Source organism: Esox lucius, chromosome 9 (genome assembly GCF_011004845.1).
Source record: "Esox lucius isolate fEsoLuc1 chromosome 9, fEsoLuc1.pri, whole genome shotgun sequence".
NCBI classification, from domain to species: domain Eukaryota; kingdom Metazoa; phylum Chordata; class Actinopteri; order Esociformes; family Esocidae; genus Esox; species Esox lucius.
Genome location: NC_047577.1, coordinates 3,344,537 through 3,363,065, shown reverse-complemented (window position 1 = coordinate 3,363,065; position 18,529 = coordinate 3,344,537). Strand labels below are relative to the sequence as shown.

The 18,529-nt window shown below is 42.2% G+C and overlaps 1 protein-coding gene across 3 annotated transcripts in view; it reads left to right on the top strand.

The window, feature by feature from the left end:
• LOC105005642 (protein ELFN1) overlaps nucleotides 1–18,529 on the top strand; it is a 109,640-nt gene that overhangs the window by 77,884 nt on the left and 13,227 nt on the right. For 2 of the 3 annotated variants that reach the window (XM_029122487.2, XM_029122485.2), the window contains exons 4-5: nucleotides 16,634–17,585; nucleotides 17,796–17,949. In XM_029122487.2, the coding sequence (XP_028978320.1) occupies nucleotides 17,335–17,585; nucleotides 17,796–17,949 (405 nt within the window). In that variant the 5' untranslated portion in view covers nucleotides 16,634–17,334. Of the gene's footprint in view, nucleotides 1–16,630; nucleotides 17,586–17,795; nucleotides 17,950–18,529 lie in introns of all 3 variants that reach the window. The other variant, XM_029122486.2, reaches the window with a different exon arrangement.

Below are 18,529 nucleotides of genomic sequence, written 5' to 3'. Positions count from 1 at the left end.
ATTAAATGTATTTTATAGTGATTATTGGGGGGGAACAAAAACCTGACAGTATATTTATGTTCTTTTAAGAATGAAAAAAAACAATTTCAGTCTCAGACAAGTGAGCTTGTCAACATTCCTCATGCAGGATAATTAAGCTCTACCCACAATGCACTAGCAAGATCTTCCTGTCTCTCCCACTCCCTGTGCCCTTCCTTCTTTCCTCTGCCCATCCTCTCTTTCTCCATTCCATCTCTCCATCTCTCTGTTCTCTTCTCTCATGTATCTTTCTCCATCACTTCTATCTCCACCTTACCCCTTCTTCTCCATCTTCCACTCTCTCCATTCCTCTTTAATGTTCCCTTCCCATGCCCTCTCTCTCTTTATTTCAGTACCAACCCCACTCTTTGTCTATCTGCCTCCACTCTCTCCCCACTCTTAGAAGTTCAATAGTCCTTATGGTCCCATGAGAATCTGTTTTCTTTCAGCTAAATTGTTTCCGGACCTTTTGGTCCGTACATAACACCCCTCCCCCACCCCACCCCGCCCCCTCTCTCTTTCTCTCTTGCCTCCTCTATCTCATACCATTGTGATTGCAGAGTTTCACATGGATATTCCATGTACTCTGGCCAAGTCGCTGTTTTTAAAATTCATGAAACCTATTTTGGATGGCCTTCTTCATTCTTTAGCGTGGTTACATGTTTTGCCATGGGTCTATGGGGGTTTTCAAGTCAGAACCTGCTGATTTTCTTTTCTACCTCATAATTTGTTGCACCCACCTTGTAAATTAGCCCTTTAGTAGAGGATTGTAATGCATGAAATGGAGTGGAACTGGCCTCAAGATCCATAGGGATTAAAAAATGAATGCATTGACAGTTAACGTTCTTTGATGTGGTTACAGGTTTTACAGTATTTTATTTGTATTTATTTTTTTACAGGTTTTACAGTATGGTTTATATCACAAACACATTGACTGATTACAACTGAGGCATTACCTCCAACTGGTTAAAGTTATGGTTCATGGGGTTCGGTTTAGGAATGTTTTAAAACAACAACTTTTCACTATACAACACTATTCAGTTCTGTCTGATCTCAGCCCATATAGGTAAATATTTTACATAGAAATATAAGTTGTTCAGATGGTTCAAACAGACAGTGAACTCCAAAATGAGTTGAACTGTCATTACCGTGACACACACAGTAATTACCCTGACACAAACAGTCATTACCCTGAAGCATACAATTATTACAGTGACACACAGTCATTACCCTGACACACAGTTATTACCCTGACACAAACAGTCATTACCATAACACAAACAGTCATTACCCTGGCACATACTGTCATTACATTGACACCCACAGTTATTACCCTGATACCTGCAGTCATTACCCTGACACCCATAGTCATTACCCTGGCACATACTGTCATTACCCTGACACCTGCAGTCATTTCCCTGACATAGAGTCAGTACCCTGATACAAACAGTCATTACCATGACGCATACAATTATTACCCTGACGCATACAGTTATTACTGTGACACACAGTCATTACCCTGACACCCACAGTCATTACCCCGGCACATACTGTCATTACCCTGACAAAGTATCAGTACCCTAATACAAACAGTCATTATCCTGACACATACAATTATTACCCTGATGCACACACAGTAATTACCCTGACAGACCCATAACATCCACTAACCCCCTGACAATGGAGATCCTCAACATCCATTAACCCCCTGCCGTGGGAGACCAATAACATCCACTAACCCCCTGCTATTGGAGAACCTTAACATCCACTTAACCCCTGACATTAGAGACCAATAACATTAACTAACCCTCTGATGCTGGAAACCCTTAACATCCACTAACCCTTTGACACTGGAAACCCTCAACATCCATTAACCCCCTGAAGTTGGAGACTAATAACATCCACTAACCCCCCGCTGCTTGAGACCCTTAGCATCCTCTAACCCCCTGATACTGGAGTCCCTAAACATCCATTAACCTCCTGACGTTGAAAATCAATAATATCCACTAAACCCCTGACGTTGGAGACCAATAACATCCACTAAACCCCTGACGTTGGAGACCAATAACATCCATTAACCCCCTGCTGATGGAGACCCTTAACATCCACTAACCCCCTGATGCTGGAGACCCTAAACATCCACTAACCCCCTGCTGCTAGAGACCCTTAACATATATTAAACCCCTGACGTTGGAGACCAGTAACTTCCAATGATGTTTCTGCACTTGGCATGCTGGCAGATTGTTCAATGATTTACCACCCACCTCCACAAACTCCCCCTGGCTCAATGTGTTAAAAGTCTGTACTTCCTCCGGACATCCTGGCAGGAGAGAGAGGGATGGGGAGAGGAAGACACAGGTAGAGAGATAGGAAGAAGGGCAGGGGGGATAGAAAGAGGGGGACAATGATTAGTAACACTTGGTCACAGAAATCTCATAAAGGGAACTTTCCCATACTACATCTGTGTGACTCAGGTGTGTTATTGTGTGTGTGTGTTTGTGGGTATAAATGCAGCATGGGTTGTGAATGTCAAACCGTTGTTGGTTGATGCAGAGAAATGTTTCTGCTGGCCCAAAGATCATTGTTGTGATGGTCCCCAGAGGGGGACACCGGTGCATTTAAAGGTCATGAAGGTCTTATGTACTTATGGAATGTCACCAGAGCCTCTCCCCCTCTCCACCTCTCTCTCTTTTCCTCTTTCACTCTTTTTTTCTCCCTCTGTCTCCCCAGCGAACTGGCCACCTCTGTCCTGCAGGGTGTTATGAGGTTATGACCCTCACTTAGGTTCTTGTCAGGCAGCGAACTAGCCACCTCTGTTCTACTGGGTGTTATGAGGTTATGACCCTCACTCAGGTTCTAGTCAGGCAGCGAACTGGCCACCTCTGTCCTACAGGGTGTTATGAGGTTATGAACCTCACTCAGTTTCTAGTCAGGCAGCGAACTGGCCACCTATCTCCTACAGGGTGTTATGAGGTTATGACCCTCACTCAGTTTCTAGTCAGGCAGCGAACTGGCCACCTATGTCCTACAGGGTGTCATGAGGTTATGACCCTCACTAAGTTTTTGTATGTAGTCATGTATGCAGAGAAGCGGGCACAGACAGACACACACACACGCCTCATATGTTGCTCACAATGTAACAGACATGGGCTGGTACGATTAACCTTCACATCAATCAAAACCTTGTCTTCATTAAACACACACACACTACCTGTCTGGATTAAGTGGATTCAGATAAAATGATACTGTACTGAGCTACTGCCTGACTCACTGGTCCACTGGGAATCACTAAGAGGTGTGTGTGTGTGTGTGTGTTTTTGCATGTGTATGTGTGTTTGTGTGAATGTGTATGTGTGTGTGTGTGTGTGTGTGTGTGTATGTATGGGTGTGTTTGTGTGAGTGTGCGTGTGTTAGACACAAAGTAGCACTGACACATGAAGAACCACAAAGGCATACTAATGCTTTCTATCCTCTACAGAACCCCCGACCAACCAGTGTGTGTGTGTGTGTGTTTGTGTGTGTGCGTGTGGGTGAGTGTGTGTGTGTGGGTGTGTGTGTGTGCAAGTGGGTTTGGGTGTGTATGTGGATGGGTGTGTGTGGGTGTGGGTTTGTATGTGTGTGTGTGTGTGTGTGTGTGTGTGTGTGTGGGTGGGTGTGTGTGTGTGGGTGTGCGTTCGGGTGTGTGTGTGGGTGTGCGTTCGGGTGTGTGTTTGGGTTCGGGTGTGTGTGTGCTGACCTACAAGACATTGTTCTGTGGCGTAATTGAAACATTCCGTCCTTGCGGACAGTTAGAGAGATGAAGACAGGAAAGAGGACAGAAGGAGGAGAGACCAAAGGGAGAGTGGAGAGAGAGAGGAGAGACCAAAGGGAGAGAGGACAGAGAGAGAGAAAAGAGGGAGAGACAGGGGAGAGGGTTGAGGGGTTGAGGGGAAAGAAGAGCAACTTTAAAGACCTTTGTATCTTCTTCACAAACCTTTGGATTCAACCACAGGAACAGAGTGAGAGGCAGAGAGAGAATTCTTTATTATTTTAATTAAAAATTTCTAATTTTCTGCTTGCTTTGGCAATGTAAACAAATGTTTCCCATGCCAATAAAGCCCCTTTGAATTTAGGATAATTGAACAGAGAGGGGGAGAAAACTGCATTGAAGCACTTAGTTAATAATACAGTGTTGTAGTTCTGTGTAGTTAATAATATAGTGTTGTAGTTCTGTGTAGTTAATAATACAGTGTTGTAGAACTGTGTAATATACAATACACTGTTGTATTACTGTGTAGTATATAATACAGTGCTGTAGTACTGTGTAGTTTATAATACAGTGTTGTAGTTGTGTGCAGTTTACAATACAGTGTTGAAGTACTGTGTAGTATATAATACAGTGCTGTAGTACTGTGTAGTTTATAATACAGTGCTGTAGTACTGTGTAGTTTATAATACAGTGTTGTAGTTTTGTGCATTTTACAATACAGTGTTGTAGTACTGTGTAGTATATAATACAGTGTTGTAGTACTGTGTAGTATATAATACAGTGCTGTAGTACTGTGTAGTATATAATACAGTGTTGTAGTTTTGTGCAGTTTACAATACAGTGTTGTAGTACTGTGTAGTATACAATACAGTGTTGTATTACTGTGTAGTTAATAATACAGTGTTGTAGTTTTGTGCAGTTTACAATACAGTGTTGTAGTACTGTGTAGTTTATAATACAGTGCTGTAGTACTGTGTAGTTTATAATACAGTGCTGTAGTACTATGTAGTTTCTATGAGTGTATGTATGTGGAGAAAATCTGGTGATGTTTAAAAATCTCCAAGATCTATTAATAAATGATTGTTAGTTTATACTGTCTGTGTGTGTGCAAATATGTGTGACTGACAGGCAGAAAACTCTGTTATTGTGGACATTTATGTACAAATTGGTCTCTTTCTTTCTCTCTCTCTCTGTGTGTGTGTGTGTGTGTGTGTGTGTGTGTGTGTGAGAGAGAGAGAGAGAGAGAGAGAGAGTGAAAATGTCTCTGTGTGTATGTGAAATCCCATTAACTGTGCTAAGTCCTTTTCTGGCCTGCAGTCTGTTCAGGGAGAGACTGTGTGTATGTTTGTGTGTGTGATTGTTTGTTTGTGTGTGTATGTGTTTGTATGTGTTGAAGAGAGAAAGAGACAGATTTGTCAGAAAACTGAGGGGGTAAAAAGGATAATTTTGGTTCATATCACATCACAACACACAGTATGTCTTTGTCTCCCTCTCTCTCTCTCTCTCTCTCCCTCTCTCTCTCTCTCTCCCTCTCTTTCTCCCTGTCTCCTTCTCTCCATCTCTCTCTGTCACCTTTTTTTCTCTGTCTCCCTCCCCCCTCACTCTCCCTCTCTCTCTCTCCTCTCTTTCTCTCTCTTTCTATCCCTTTCAGTTACATTGTCAATTCAATTGGCTTTATTTGCATGAAAGTTACAATTTTGAACAATGTTGCCAAAGCATTTTACAATGTATTAAGAAAAAGATTCAAACAATTATTATTAAAATCAAAGAAATTAAGTATGTACACATTCTTTGTATGTGTGTGGTTGTGTATCTAAGTCAATGTTGTATGAGTGTGAATATTTGTATGTGTGTGTTTTGTGTGTTTGGGATTACTCACTGTTCCTCAGGGTGTAACAAATGAGCACAAATCTGGCTGAAATATTTGCTGTAGGTCCCTCTCAATTTTCTTTTATTAGTTTTGTCATTCAACTCTTTAAAATTGGACATTAAATTAAAGATTTTTTCTGGAATTCAAAATATTTCTCTCATGGAGGTTTATTTATCACATTTCAGCAGACAGTGCATCTCTGTCTCTACCTCACCTGTCCTACAGAGACCACACACTCTGGATTCTATTGGGAACCAGGAATTTTTTACATCTCCCTTTTTCAAATGCAAGGGTACCCCCCACCCCCTCTCTCTCTCTCTCTCCTCTCCCTCTCTCTCTCTCCTCTCCCTTTCTCTCTCTCCTCTCCCTCTCTCGGAGGCTTTCTATCTTACCTATTTCATACCAGGCTTGAAAACTTCCACATTCACATTCCCATTATTTTTGCGACAGTTTTTTCCCAAAGGAATCTTAAAGGCATGACGGCAACAAAGCCGATACATTTGTTTTCAGCCTAGAAGTGACCAAGGTACAGTTTTGCCTCCCTGCCACGATCATTGCTGTAATGCTGAGGCTGTACTTTTGCTTCTCAGCCCTGTGACTTTAAGGTCCTGACCTGCGACACTCGGGTGAGCTAGTTGCTTATTTCTATGGAGATAATGCACGTTGCGCTCATTGTGGACCATTCCTACCAAAATAGTTAATAGTTAACAGCAGTGTATTAATAAATGCATAATTCAAGGCCTCGATTGAATCAAGCCCAATTTGTCCCTCAACTGACACCCACAATCCCTTGTAGTATGTCTCGAACACACCAGTGTCCTGAACAGAAGCTCTGGAAATGATTATGCCAACTAAGATTAGTCTATCTAGCGTTTTATTCTATTTTCTATTGCAGTGAAAACAAAACATGTGTCAATTCTTTGACTGCGGTACATACTTTACCATGTACATTTTATGTGAGTCACAGGTTTTAAAGCTGACCAGTTCTTACATTTCCTAGATAGACTGCTCATTGTCTTAATGCTCTCTAATGTAAATACACAACACAAGTTTGTCTTAACGCTAATGTGAATACACAACTGAAGGTTGTCTTAACACTCCCTAATGTAAATACACAACTGAAGGTTGTCTTAACACTCTAATGTAAATACACAACTGAAGGTTGTCTTAACACTCTCTAATGTAAATACACAACTCAAGGTTGTCTTAACACTCTCTAATGTAAATACACAACACAATTGTCTTAACACTCTCTAATGTAAATACACAACACAATTGTCTTAACACTCTCTAATGTAAATACACAACACAAGGTTGTCTTAACACTAATGTAAATACACAACACAAGGTTGTCTTAACACTAATGTAAATACACAACACAAGGTTGTCTTAACACTAATGTAAATACACAACACAAGGTTGTCTTAACACTCTCTAATGTAAATACACAACACAAGGTTGTCTTAACACTCTCTAATGTAAATACACAACACAACGTTGTCTTAAATCTCTCTAATGTAAATACACAACACAAGGTTGTCTTAACACTAATGTAAATACACAACACAAGGTTGTCTTAACACTCTCTAATGTAAATACACAACACAATTGTCTTAACACTCTCTAATGTAAATACACAACACAATTGTCTTAACACTCTCTAATGTAAATACACAACACAACGTTGTCTTAACACTCTCTAATGTAAATACCCAACACAAAATACCCAACACAAGGTTGTCTTAATGATCAGTTTTGTAAAAACACATAGAAACATTTTGTGTACACACTCTGCTATGTCATATTAGTGAGGGAGGGATGCTCTGTTTGCGTGTCCATAAATGCATCTTTCTTCCCAAGTCTGCATATGTTCACTTCCCCTTGATGGATCTGACAGGAAATTAGAGGTCTTCGGAACCTTCTTCCAGCGCCCCTCCTTCAAACCGAGGGGTAAGGAACTAGTGTACACTTCAGAAAACCAGAGGGGTTATGGGTATTATGGTTCTTTTAGGAGCTCACATTATTTTACTTCATAATGATGTCCTCGATAATGAAGAGCTCCTCACATTTTTCCCATTCTTCATCCTTTGTTTCTGATACAATCCTAGTGAATCGTCCTGTGTGACTCATGTGTGAGGCGGATATAACCTTAATGTAACTTGTGGCAGCCAAATGAGCACCTTCGTAAAAGGTGATAATCTTCCGATGGAATTAGGCCAGGGCTATGCAACCTTCAGCCAACCGATCTTTATGAGTGTTATTCAAAAGGTGCCTTTGTTGGTTCTCAAGTGGTGGAGCGTGTTTACACACTTATAAACCAGGGTCAACACAACCATCTGTGTGTTTACACACTTATAAACCAGGGTCAACACAACCATCTGTGTGTTTACACACTTATAAACCAGGGTCAACACAACCATCTGTGGGTTTACACACTTATAAACCAGGGTCAACACAACCATCTGTGTGTTTACACACTTATAAACCAGGGTCAACACAACCATCTGTGGGTTTACACACTTATAAACCAGGGTCAACACAACCATCTGTGTGTTTACACACTTATAAACCAGGGTCAACACAACCATCTGTGGGTTTACACACTTATAAACCAGGGTCAACACAACCATCTGTGTGTTTACACACTTATAAACCAGGGTCAACACAACCATCTGTGGGTTTACACACTTATAAACCAGGGTCAACACAACCATCTGTGGGTTTACACACTTATAAACCAGGGTCAACACAACCATCCCCTTTGAAAGAACACGTCCTTGTGCTGGCTGATAGCTCAACATCCTTTTCAGGAACACGCTCTCACAGTCCAAGCTCGTTGCATGGACGCATGCTTTTCAACCACCTCTGCTCTTTAATCACCTCTGAGTATTCTTAAATGAGAGACTTAATCGTTGTGAGGGATTGCGGTGTTTGTCTGTGTTTGTGTCACGCAGTTCGTCTCTTAAAAAAAAAACACATGATACAGGGCATGTCTCAGTCAGGGCTGAGAAAGAAATGACGGGGGCGGAAAAAATGCTTTTGTTGCCTTTTTCCCACGGCGGAAGTGCAAAGTTGACTTTTAGTCACTCAAAGACGATTAGATTACGATGGATGGACAGAGAGAAAGAGAGAGAGGGAGAAAGACGGGAATAGCAGCTCTCAGAAATGAAATAGGCTGCATCTATTTATTGAATGTATCCCTGTTGGATTCTGTCCGAACAGCAGCTACTTGTTCTGGGGTCCACAGAAAACCCAAAACAGGACAAATAATAAAAACACGGCTCTCAAAACTATTCACACCCCTTGGACTTCATGTACTTGTTATTGTGTTAGCGCATGAAATCCAAATAGATCTAATCAGGAGCCACTGATCAACACAATTTCTTTCTCCATAATATGCCCGATTTTTGAGTTTTGAGTATAATGTTGTTTATTTTGGTGTTTGGGGTGTGAGTCAAGAGAAATGTGTTTTGTATAGTTTTTAAATAATGTAGTACATATTCAGAAAATGTGTGTTTTGAAAAACTGTAATATTGTGTTTCCCTTCAGAGTTTTTTCCACTTTGTCTTTGAAATATTAATTGAAATCATTGGCAAAATAAAATGGTTTAGCTATAAATTATGAATAACCTCAGTGAGCACAAGAGATTATATGGGATTTATCCCAATAACATACTTTACATTACTAAGAGTCTTTTTCCATTGTGTCTGATGTCCTTCATTTTGGTTTAGCAATATCACTTTTATTATGTCACTGAATTTCTCATATTAACATGTCAACCGTTCATCTGAGCAGCCTGATTTGTTTGCCACCTTTTTTGCATAATTTCCCAAATGTTTAATTCATCATCAATCGAGGGGCTCCAACAGTTGTCACAGTTAGTTACTTGACAGGTGCATGTTTGTCAACAATTGGCGTAAATAATTTAAATTCTACATCTGGATTCTGAATAAGTGACACATCTGGATTCTCTTCCTCATTCACATTAGAACAACATATTTTTATCTTCAACAAACAACTTATAAAGATGAATATCACTCATTTAGTTATCGCTTCACTAAATCACTAAGGACGCGTCACTGATGGAACCTATTCTCTGCTCTAGTGGTCTGTGAAGGCCCTGGTTAAAAGGAGGGCATAGTGTGTAGGATGCCAGTTAGGAAGCACTTCTCCTCAGGGTTTAATCACATTATTCAGTCTGTGTCCTCTTGTTGTCTCTTCATATTATATAAATCATCGCTAAGAACCATTACTGACTAGACTAGAAACCATTACTGACTTAACGAGAGACAATTTCTGACTAGACTAGAAACCATTACTGACTTAACGAGAGACAATTTCTGACTAGACTAGAAACCATTACTGACTTGACTTGAGACCATTACTGACTTAACGAGAGACCATCACTGACTTGACTAGAGACCATTACTGACTTAACGAGAGACCATCACTGACTTGACTAGAGACCATTACTGACTTAACGAGAGACCATCACTGACTTGACTAGAGACCATTACTGACTTAACTAGAGACCATCACTGACTTGACTTGAGACCATTACTGACTTAACTAGAGACCATCACTGACTTGACTTGAGACCATTACTGAATTAACTAGAGACCATCACTGATTTGACTAGTGATCATTACTGATTTGACTAGTGATCATTATTGATTTGACTAGTGATCATTACTGATTTGACTAGTGATCATTACTGACTTGACTAGTGATCATTATTGACTTGACTAGTGATTATTATTAACTTGACTACTGACTATTACTGAACTTTTGATAGACGATCGCAGACTTCAGTAGAGACCATCACTGACTTGGTTTTTATAATATATAATTTGTTTTTGGTTTTGTCACTTGAATTTCTCATATTAACATGTCAACCGTTCATCTGAGCAGCCTGATTTGTTTGCCACATTTTTGCATAATTTCCAAAATGTTTAATTCATCATCAATCGAGGGGCTCCAACAGTTGTCACAGTTAGTTACTTGACAGGTGCATGTTTGTCAACAATTGGCGTAAATAATTTAAATTCTACATCTGGATTCTGGATAAGTGACACATCTGGATTCTCTTGTACATAAAAGTTAGAACACATCTTAAACAAAAGACTAACTTCACTACAGACCATGACTGATTTCACTAGAGACCATCGCTGACTTAACTAGAGACTATTACTGAATTTATTAGACACCATCACTGACTTCACTAGAGACCATCACTGACTTAACTAGAGACCATCACTGACTTCACTAGACACCATTACTGACTTAACTAGAGACCATCACTGACTTAACTGGATACCGTCACTGACTTCACTAGAGACCATCACTGCCTTACTATAGACCATCACTGACTTCACTAGAGACCATCACTGACTTCCCTAGAGACCATCACTGACTTCACTAGAGACCATCACTGACTTCACTAGAGACAATCACTGACTTAACTAGACACCATTACTGACTTAACTAGAGACATCACTGACTTAACTAGAGACCATCACTGCCTTACTATAGACCATCACTGACTTCACTCGAGACCATCACTGACTTCCCTAGAGACCATCACTGACTTCACTAGAGACCATCACTGACTTCACTAGAGACAATCACTGACTTAACTAGAAACCATGACTGACTTTATTAGACACCATCACTGACTTCACTAGAGACCATCACTGACTTAACTAGAGACCATCACTGACTTCACTAGAGACCATCACTGACTTAACTAGAAACCATGACTGACTTTATTAGACACCATCACTGACTTCACTAGAGACCATCACTGACTTAACTAGAGACCATCACTGACTTCACTAGAGACCATCACTGACTTAACTAGAAACCATGACTGACTTTATTAGACACCATCACTGACTTCACTAGAGACCATCACTGACTTAACTAGAGACCATCACTGACTTCACTAGAGACCATCACTGACTTAACTAGAAACCATGACTGACTTTATTAGACACCATCACTGACTTCACTAGAGACCATCACTGACTTAACTAGAGACCATCACTGACTTAACTAGAGACCATCACTGACTTCACTAGAGACCATCACTGACTTAACTAGAGACCATCACTGACTTCACTAGAGACCATCACTGACTTAACTAGAGACCATCACTGACTTAACTAGAGACCATCACTGACTTCACTAGAGACCATCACTGACTTAACTAGAGACCATCACTGACTTCACTAGAGACCATCACTGACTTCACTAGAGACCATCACTGACTTCACTAGAGACCATCACTGACTTCCCTGTCCCTGTCAGTATCACATACACATACATATCTTTCTTCCATGTTGTTCTGGCACATGGACAGGTGCTCAGTGGCCAATGATAATGCATCGACACTGTTGGGGTTTTTGCCTGGTAGAAGACTGCTTTATCAACAAGGATGTGATGTGCTGGACTCACCGCAGATGCCTTTATTAATTATTACTATTTGTACTCTTAATATGTTCACCCGGCACAGACAGAAGCGGACTGGCCACCCTGGGTCCTCTCTAGGGTTCTTCCTAAATTTCGGCCTTCTTAGGTAGTTTTCCCTTGCCACTGAAATTCAACACTACTGTTGTTTGCTCCTTGGGGTTTAAGGCCGGGTGTTTTGTAAAAGCACTTTGTGACAACTGCTGATGTAAAAAGGGCTTTATAAATACATTTGAGTGATTGATGGTTCACAGCAGTTCAGTTTGTAGTTTTGACCCTGTTCAGGGGCTCCTCTGCCTTGCTGTCTTTCCTGCTCCATTTTGAAATGCATTGCCTGTGTTTACATGGTTTATATGGTTATATGCTTACCAGTTGTGATTACAAGAATGGAGGGCAATCGTGTGTTTGATAGTGTTGTACTTTACATGCCATTGCAGTGGTCATCTCTAACTCACACTACCAACACCAAGGTTGTGGGTTTGAATCCCAAAGGGGTCACATATCTATAGCCTTGGGGTGGTGATTCTGTGCTTTTCAATCTGAACATACTAGGCAAAACAATGCTAAATAAATACAGTATATTTGCCAATTGGTTCAGTGATAATCAATTAGGAACAATGAGCAAGAATGTAGTAAAGTAAAGTATAGTAAAAGGTATTTTAACAATAGAGAAGAAAATCCCATCCGTGGTCTTTCTACATGAAACTCTGATGTTTGATCTATTTTGTTGTACTCAGTCAATGTCAGATGTCCTTAAAGTTTTGAAAAATAGCTTTTTTGATGATCTGTTGTGTTTTTTGTACTAAGAGTGGTGAAATATTACCACATAGATGTGTGAATAGGACCAAAGCGACCAAAAAAAACCAGAGCATTCTTCCCTCTGAGTGTGTTTGTGTGTGTACTTGTGTATTACCGCAGAATGGAATCATTCTTTATCTCAACAGTAGAACAAAAACAGAACTTGGTTTTCCCAAAGAACTGATAATAGGAACTCAGCCAAGGAATATGTATGTCAGTGACTTTGTGTGTGTTTGTGTGTGTGTCTGTGTGTGTGTTCCGTGCATGCATGTTTGTGTTTATGGGTGTGTCTGTGTGTGTGTTCCGTGCATGCATGTTTGTGTTTATGGGTGTGTCTGTGTGTGTGTTCCGTGCATGCATTTTTGTATGTGTTTATGTGTGTGTCTGTGTTTGTGTTCCGTGCATGCATGTTTGTATGTGTTTATGTATGTGTTTGTGTGTGTTCCGTGCATGCATGTATGTGTGTGTGTTCCGTGCATGCAAGTGTGTGTGTTTGTGTGTGTTCCGTGCATGCATGTTCGTATGTGTTTATGTATGTGTTTGTGTGTGTGTGTTCCGTGCATGCGTGTGTGTGTGTTTTAATGATATTTTCCTACATCCTAAGACCCTTATGAGTTACAGATCATCACTCATCCGTAGAATCAGGGGAGGGAGGGAGGAAAGAGACCAGGATCTCTGTCTCCCACCCTCTCTCATAATCTCTCCCTCTCTTGGCTCTCCATTCCTCCCTCACTCTTTTCTCTCTCTCCTCTCTTAATATCTACCTCTCTCCCTCCCTCCCTCCCTCCCTCTCTGTCTCTTTCTCCCTCATAATCTCTCCTTCCATCCCTCCCTCTCTCTCTCTCTCCCTCTCTCTCTCTCTCTCTCATTATCTGCCCCCCCCCCTCCTTTTCTTTCTATCACCCCCCTGTCTTTGTCAAGTAAACGTTACTATATTGTAACGGGAGGCAGTAGAACAAATGTTTCCTTTAGCTGTTTCTGGTGGTGTGTGTGTGTGTGTGTGTGTGTGTCCATGTTTGTGTGGGAGTATGTGTGTATGTGTGTGGGGTGTGTGTTTGTGTGTGTGTGTGTGTGTGTGTTTGTGTGTCTGTGTGTGTGTGTCTGTGTGGGGTGTGTGTTTGTGTGTGTGGGGGGGTGTGTGTGTCTGTGTGTGTGTGTGTGTGTGTGTGGGATGTGTGTCTGTGTGTGTGCGTGTGTGTGTGGGGGGGGGGGTGTTTGTGTGTCTGTGTGTCTGTGTGTGTGTATGTGTGGGGGGGGGGGTCTGGCAGCAGTCTGTACTCTCACTGTGGTGGGTAGTTTGTCTCATGCTATGTGGGAGGAAGTCTCACCATCAATTATAGATTGTGCTGAGTGGCTGGAATGCTTAAGAACACACACACCCATATACATACCCATGGACACACACATACACCCCAACACACATACATACACACGCACGTACACAAACAAATACACTCTCTCTTCTCTCTCTTCTCTCACTCTAAATGTAAATAAAAGAATGACATGGCCATGTTGTTCAGTGGCTTGTTTTGTAAAGAGTCAAACCTTTCTCTGTCTCATTATCTGGCAAAGGACAGCGTGTAGTGCATTCCTTATGTCTCACTATCTGGTTAAGGACAGCTTGTAATTCATTCTTTCTCACTATCTGGCAAAGCCAACTTGTAACGCACTACTGTTGTCTGACTATCTGGCAATAGACAGCTTGTAATTTGTTCTCTCTCACTATCTGGCAAAGGACAGCTTGTAATTTGTTCTGTCTCACTATCTGGCAAAGGACAGCTTGTAATTTGTTCTGTCTCACTATCTGGCAAAGGACAGTGTTTTCTGGAAGGTTCTTCAGAGTTCTCTGTCTCTTGTTCTCCAAAGCCTCTCTTGTTCTCCGAAGCCTTTCCCAGCGCCGATCCTTTCTCTCTGCCAACATTTCCTCCCACCTCTCCTTCCCTCCATCAACCCTGCCTCCCACTCTCCCCCTCCTTCCTTCCATCAACCCTCCCTCCCACTCTCCCCCTCCTTCCTTCCATCAACCCTCCCTCCCACTCTCCCCCTCCTTCCCTCATCAACCCTCCCACTCTCCCCCTCCTTCCCTCCATCAACCCTCCCACTCTCCCCCTCCTTCCTTCCATCAACCCTCCCACTCTCCCCCTCCTTCCCTCCATCAACCCTCCCACTCTCCCCCTCCTTCCCTCCATCAACCCTCCCACTCTCCTCCTCCTTCCCTCCATCAACCCTCCCATTCTCCCCCTCTCCTTCCATCAACCCTCCCCCTACTCTCCCCCTCTCCTTCCATCAACCCTACCTTCCACTCTCCCCCTCTCCTTCCATCAATCCTCCTTCTCACCCTCCTCCCTTTCCTCCCCTTCCTTCCATCAATTCTTCTTGCCCCACTAGCCCTCACCCCTGCCCGCCCCCTCCCACCCTCCCACTCTCCATCTCAGTTTTCTATCAGACCTCAGCTGTTTTTCAAAGGAAGTGTTTCATTTGGCTCAGAGATTAATTAATTAGATAGCATATCAAAGACTGTAAAGGCAGTGTCCAAAAATGGCATAGTGCCCTAATAAGACTCCCTATTCCCTTCCTAGTGCCCTAATAAGACTCCCTATTCCCTTCCTAGTGCCCTAATAAGACTCCCTATTCCCTTCCTAGTGCCCTAATAAGACTCCCTATTCCCTTCCTAGTGCCCTAATAAGACTCCCTATTCCCTTCCTAGTGCCCTAATAAGACTCCCTATTCCCTTCCTAGTGCCCTAATAAGACTCCCTATTCCCTTCCTAGTGCCCTAATAAGACTCCCTATTCCCTTCCTAGTGCCCTAATATGGCTCCTTATTCCCTTTACACACTTTGTCACTGAAACAGCTTTTGGGGCACTGAAAGTAAAAAGGTTTCGGGAGGGTGTGTGTTAAAAAAGCCCCCCCACCTCCAAAGTGTGTGCTGCCATAGTTTTTTTTCACAGATCCAATTAGAATAGGAAGTCATCACTTGGATGTTAAGAGATGACCCATGTGCCCCTATTAGGACCTTTCACCATCCCCACGAGAACGCCTTTTCCAGTTCAGGGGTTTATGAACATGGATTGTGTTCCAGTTCAGGGGTTAGGTTTATGAACATGGATTGTGTTCCATTTCAGGGAGTTAGGTTTAGGAACATGGATTGTTTTCCAGTTCAGGGGTTAGGTTTAGGAACATGGATTGTTTTCTAGTTCAGGGGTTAGGTTTAGGAACATGGATTGTTTTCTAGTTCAAGGGTTAGGTTTTGATATATGGAATGTTTTCTGGTTCAGGGGTTAGGTTTAGGAATAAGGATTGTTTTCTGGTCCCCACAAGGATAGAAACACAAGGCTGAGTCTGTGTGTGTGTGTGCGCCTGCATTTCTCACTATATTCATTGGGGACCGTGCCTAATGATATCCTTCACATGTGTAGAACCAGGCAGAGTATTTTCAAACACATTCATCCTACTATCTGGGGCCAAATTACCATATGAAGGAACACCAGTCTGGGGACAGTGGATTAGGCCCCAATAAAAGCTCTGGAGCTGATGCGTGTGATGGGATTTGGTGAAACTCTAGAGTTTCCCCGTAAGGCCAAGCCATCTGGGTTAATGCTTTATAATGATGCACCAATTTGTTGTTTTGTGTATAATGAAATAAATGTACGAGATACATTGATTTTTTTCTCCCCATTTGTCCAAATTTTGATGTCTCTGTTTCTCTCTCTCTTTGGTATCCTCCAGCAGTAACGGCATTAAAACGGCTGGATGTGAGACAGGCGTCCAATCAGGGCTGCCAACGGCCAACGAGGAAATGAGCAGCAGCCAATTAGATGGGAAGAGTAGGACAGAGCCACGTCCAGCCACCTGCCTGATGACTGTTCCAAGTCCAACAGCCAAATACAGTTCCAGAGGGAAACCTGGCCACCCTTAACTGCCTGTTATTCCAGATGACACACACACCCTGTAGAAAATATGGAAAAAGGCTCAAACGGTTCCCCAAAATGGTTGCGCTGCAAATGGATTAATCACGAGATGATAACCAAGCTTTCCCTGAAAAGAGCTGGAGTGGTTCCACAGCCAAACCAGTGACTCGAGAAAAAACTGATCCTCAGTCAAAGACGTTCTAACAGATTAACATGAGAGGAATACAAGTTCAGATGTTGTTTCTCTGAAACCTAATCGTAGATATACTGAGTGTATCTACTAAACGTCCACGGACGTGCTCGCATCGTAAACGTTCAATAGCTCCAGTAGACAAGGTACTCGTTGAACAGGGTCAGCTTGAGGAGGAAGGAGAGGGTTTGGGGGGAACGGCAGTAAAAGCCATTTATGATCAACACCGGCCTTCCTCTCGATGACGCTAACCTGGCAAAACAAACAAATAAGCGAGTTGAATAAACAGAAAATAGATAAAAAAGTAGGCGAAAACAACAGCATTAAACAAAATGGACGTCATCGTCGGAATGCAGCAACCCCGAGGGGCGGAGCTTAACAACAGAGTTGGGGGCGTAGCTTCGTCACCACTTTCATCGAGTTGGTTTGCCTTCCTGTATTGGATTGCCCTCGTGTCAATCACCCGGTTTCCCACGGTGACAGGAGACTGTTGGCTTATCGAGGGGGAGAAGGGCTTTGTGTGGCTGGCGATCTGCAGCCAGAACCAGCCTCCTTACGAAGCCATCCCCACTCACATCAACAGGTAAGTGGTTGCCATTTGACTTTTTTTGTACATTGTGACCATTGTTTTATTTACTCTAAAATGCGTTTAGTGGAAAGAACAGTGTTCTTGCAAGTTTTCTTTTGACGCGTATACTAGGCTTTATTGACTGTCAAAAACAAGTAGGCCTTCATAAGAGCTTCTTGTGAAGAGAGTTCCAATACATGTTAATATTAGGTTGTATTTTTACAGTACCATAGTGGACCTGAGGCTCAACGAGAACAAGATCAAGAGTATCCACTTCTCATCCCTCAGCCGGTTTGGGAACCTGACCTATCTAAACCTCACCAAGAACGAGATCTCGTATGTGGAGGATGGAGCGTTCTCCGCCCAGTTCAACCTGCAGGTGTGTGCATGAGAGCGATGGGTGTGTGCGTGCATGTCTGCGTGTTTGTTGGGTGTGTCTGTGTTCTGTTCACATGATGTGTTTGTTGGGATTGTGTGTGTGGGTGTGCTTGTATGTGTGTGTGTGTGTGTGTGTGAGGGAGATCTATTGTGTTGATGATGGGACCTTCTCTACTCTGTTAGGTCATCTGGAATTTGGTAACTTAATTAGTAATTTCTCACCTTTGAGTCCCATCCTTGTTTGTTCCCCTTAACTTGCTTTGTGCTTTCTTACCACGTCTCACTTTCTTTAACATCCATTTATCCTCCCACTTCATCCAGCAATGTAAGCCGTTATGTCAAAGTACTGCTGCAGCATTGGTTTGAATCCCCTCCGTCTTTTCCCGCTGTCTCTGTTTATGAAAGCTTTGACGCTACAAAACATGAGAAAAATATACTTAAAGAGTCCTACATGAGTTTGGGCACCTTTGGTAATGAGCAACAGAAAAAAAAGGCTTTGAAAAAATTGCATTGTTGTTAGTCTGCTTGATCATAACGTCGAAAAGCGAGAGACATCTAACCTTTAATTGAGGTTAAATTGT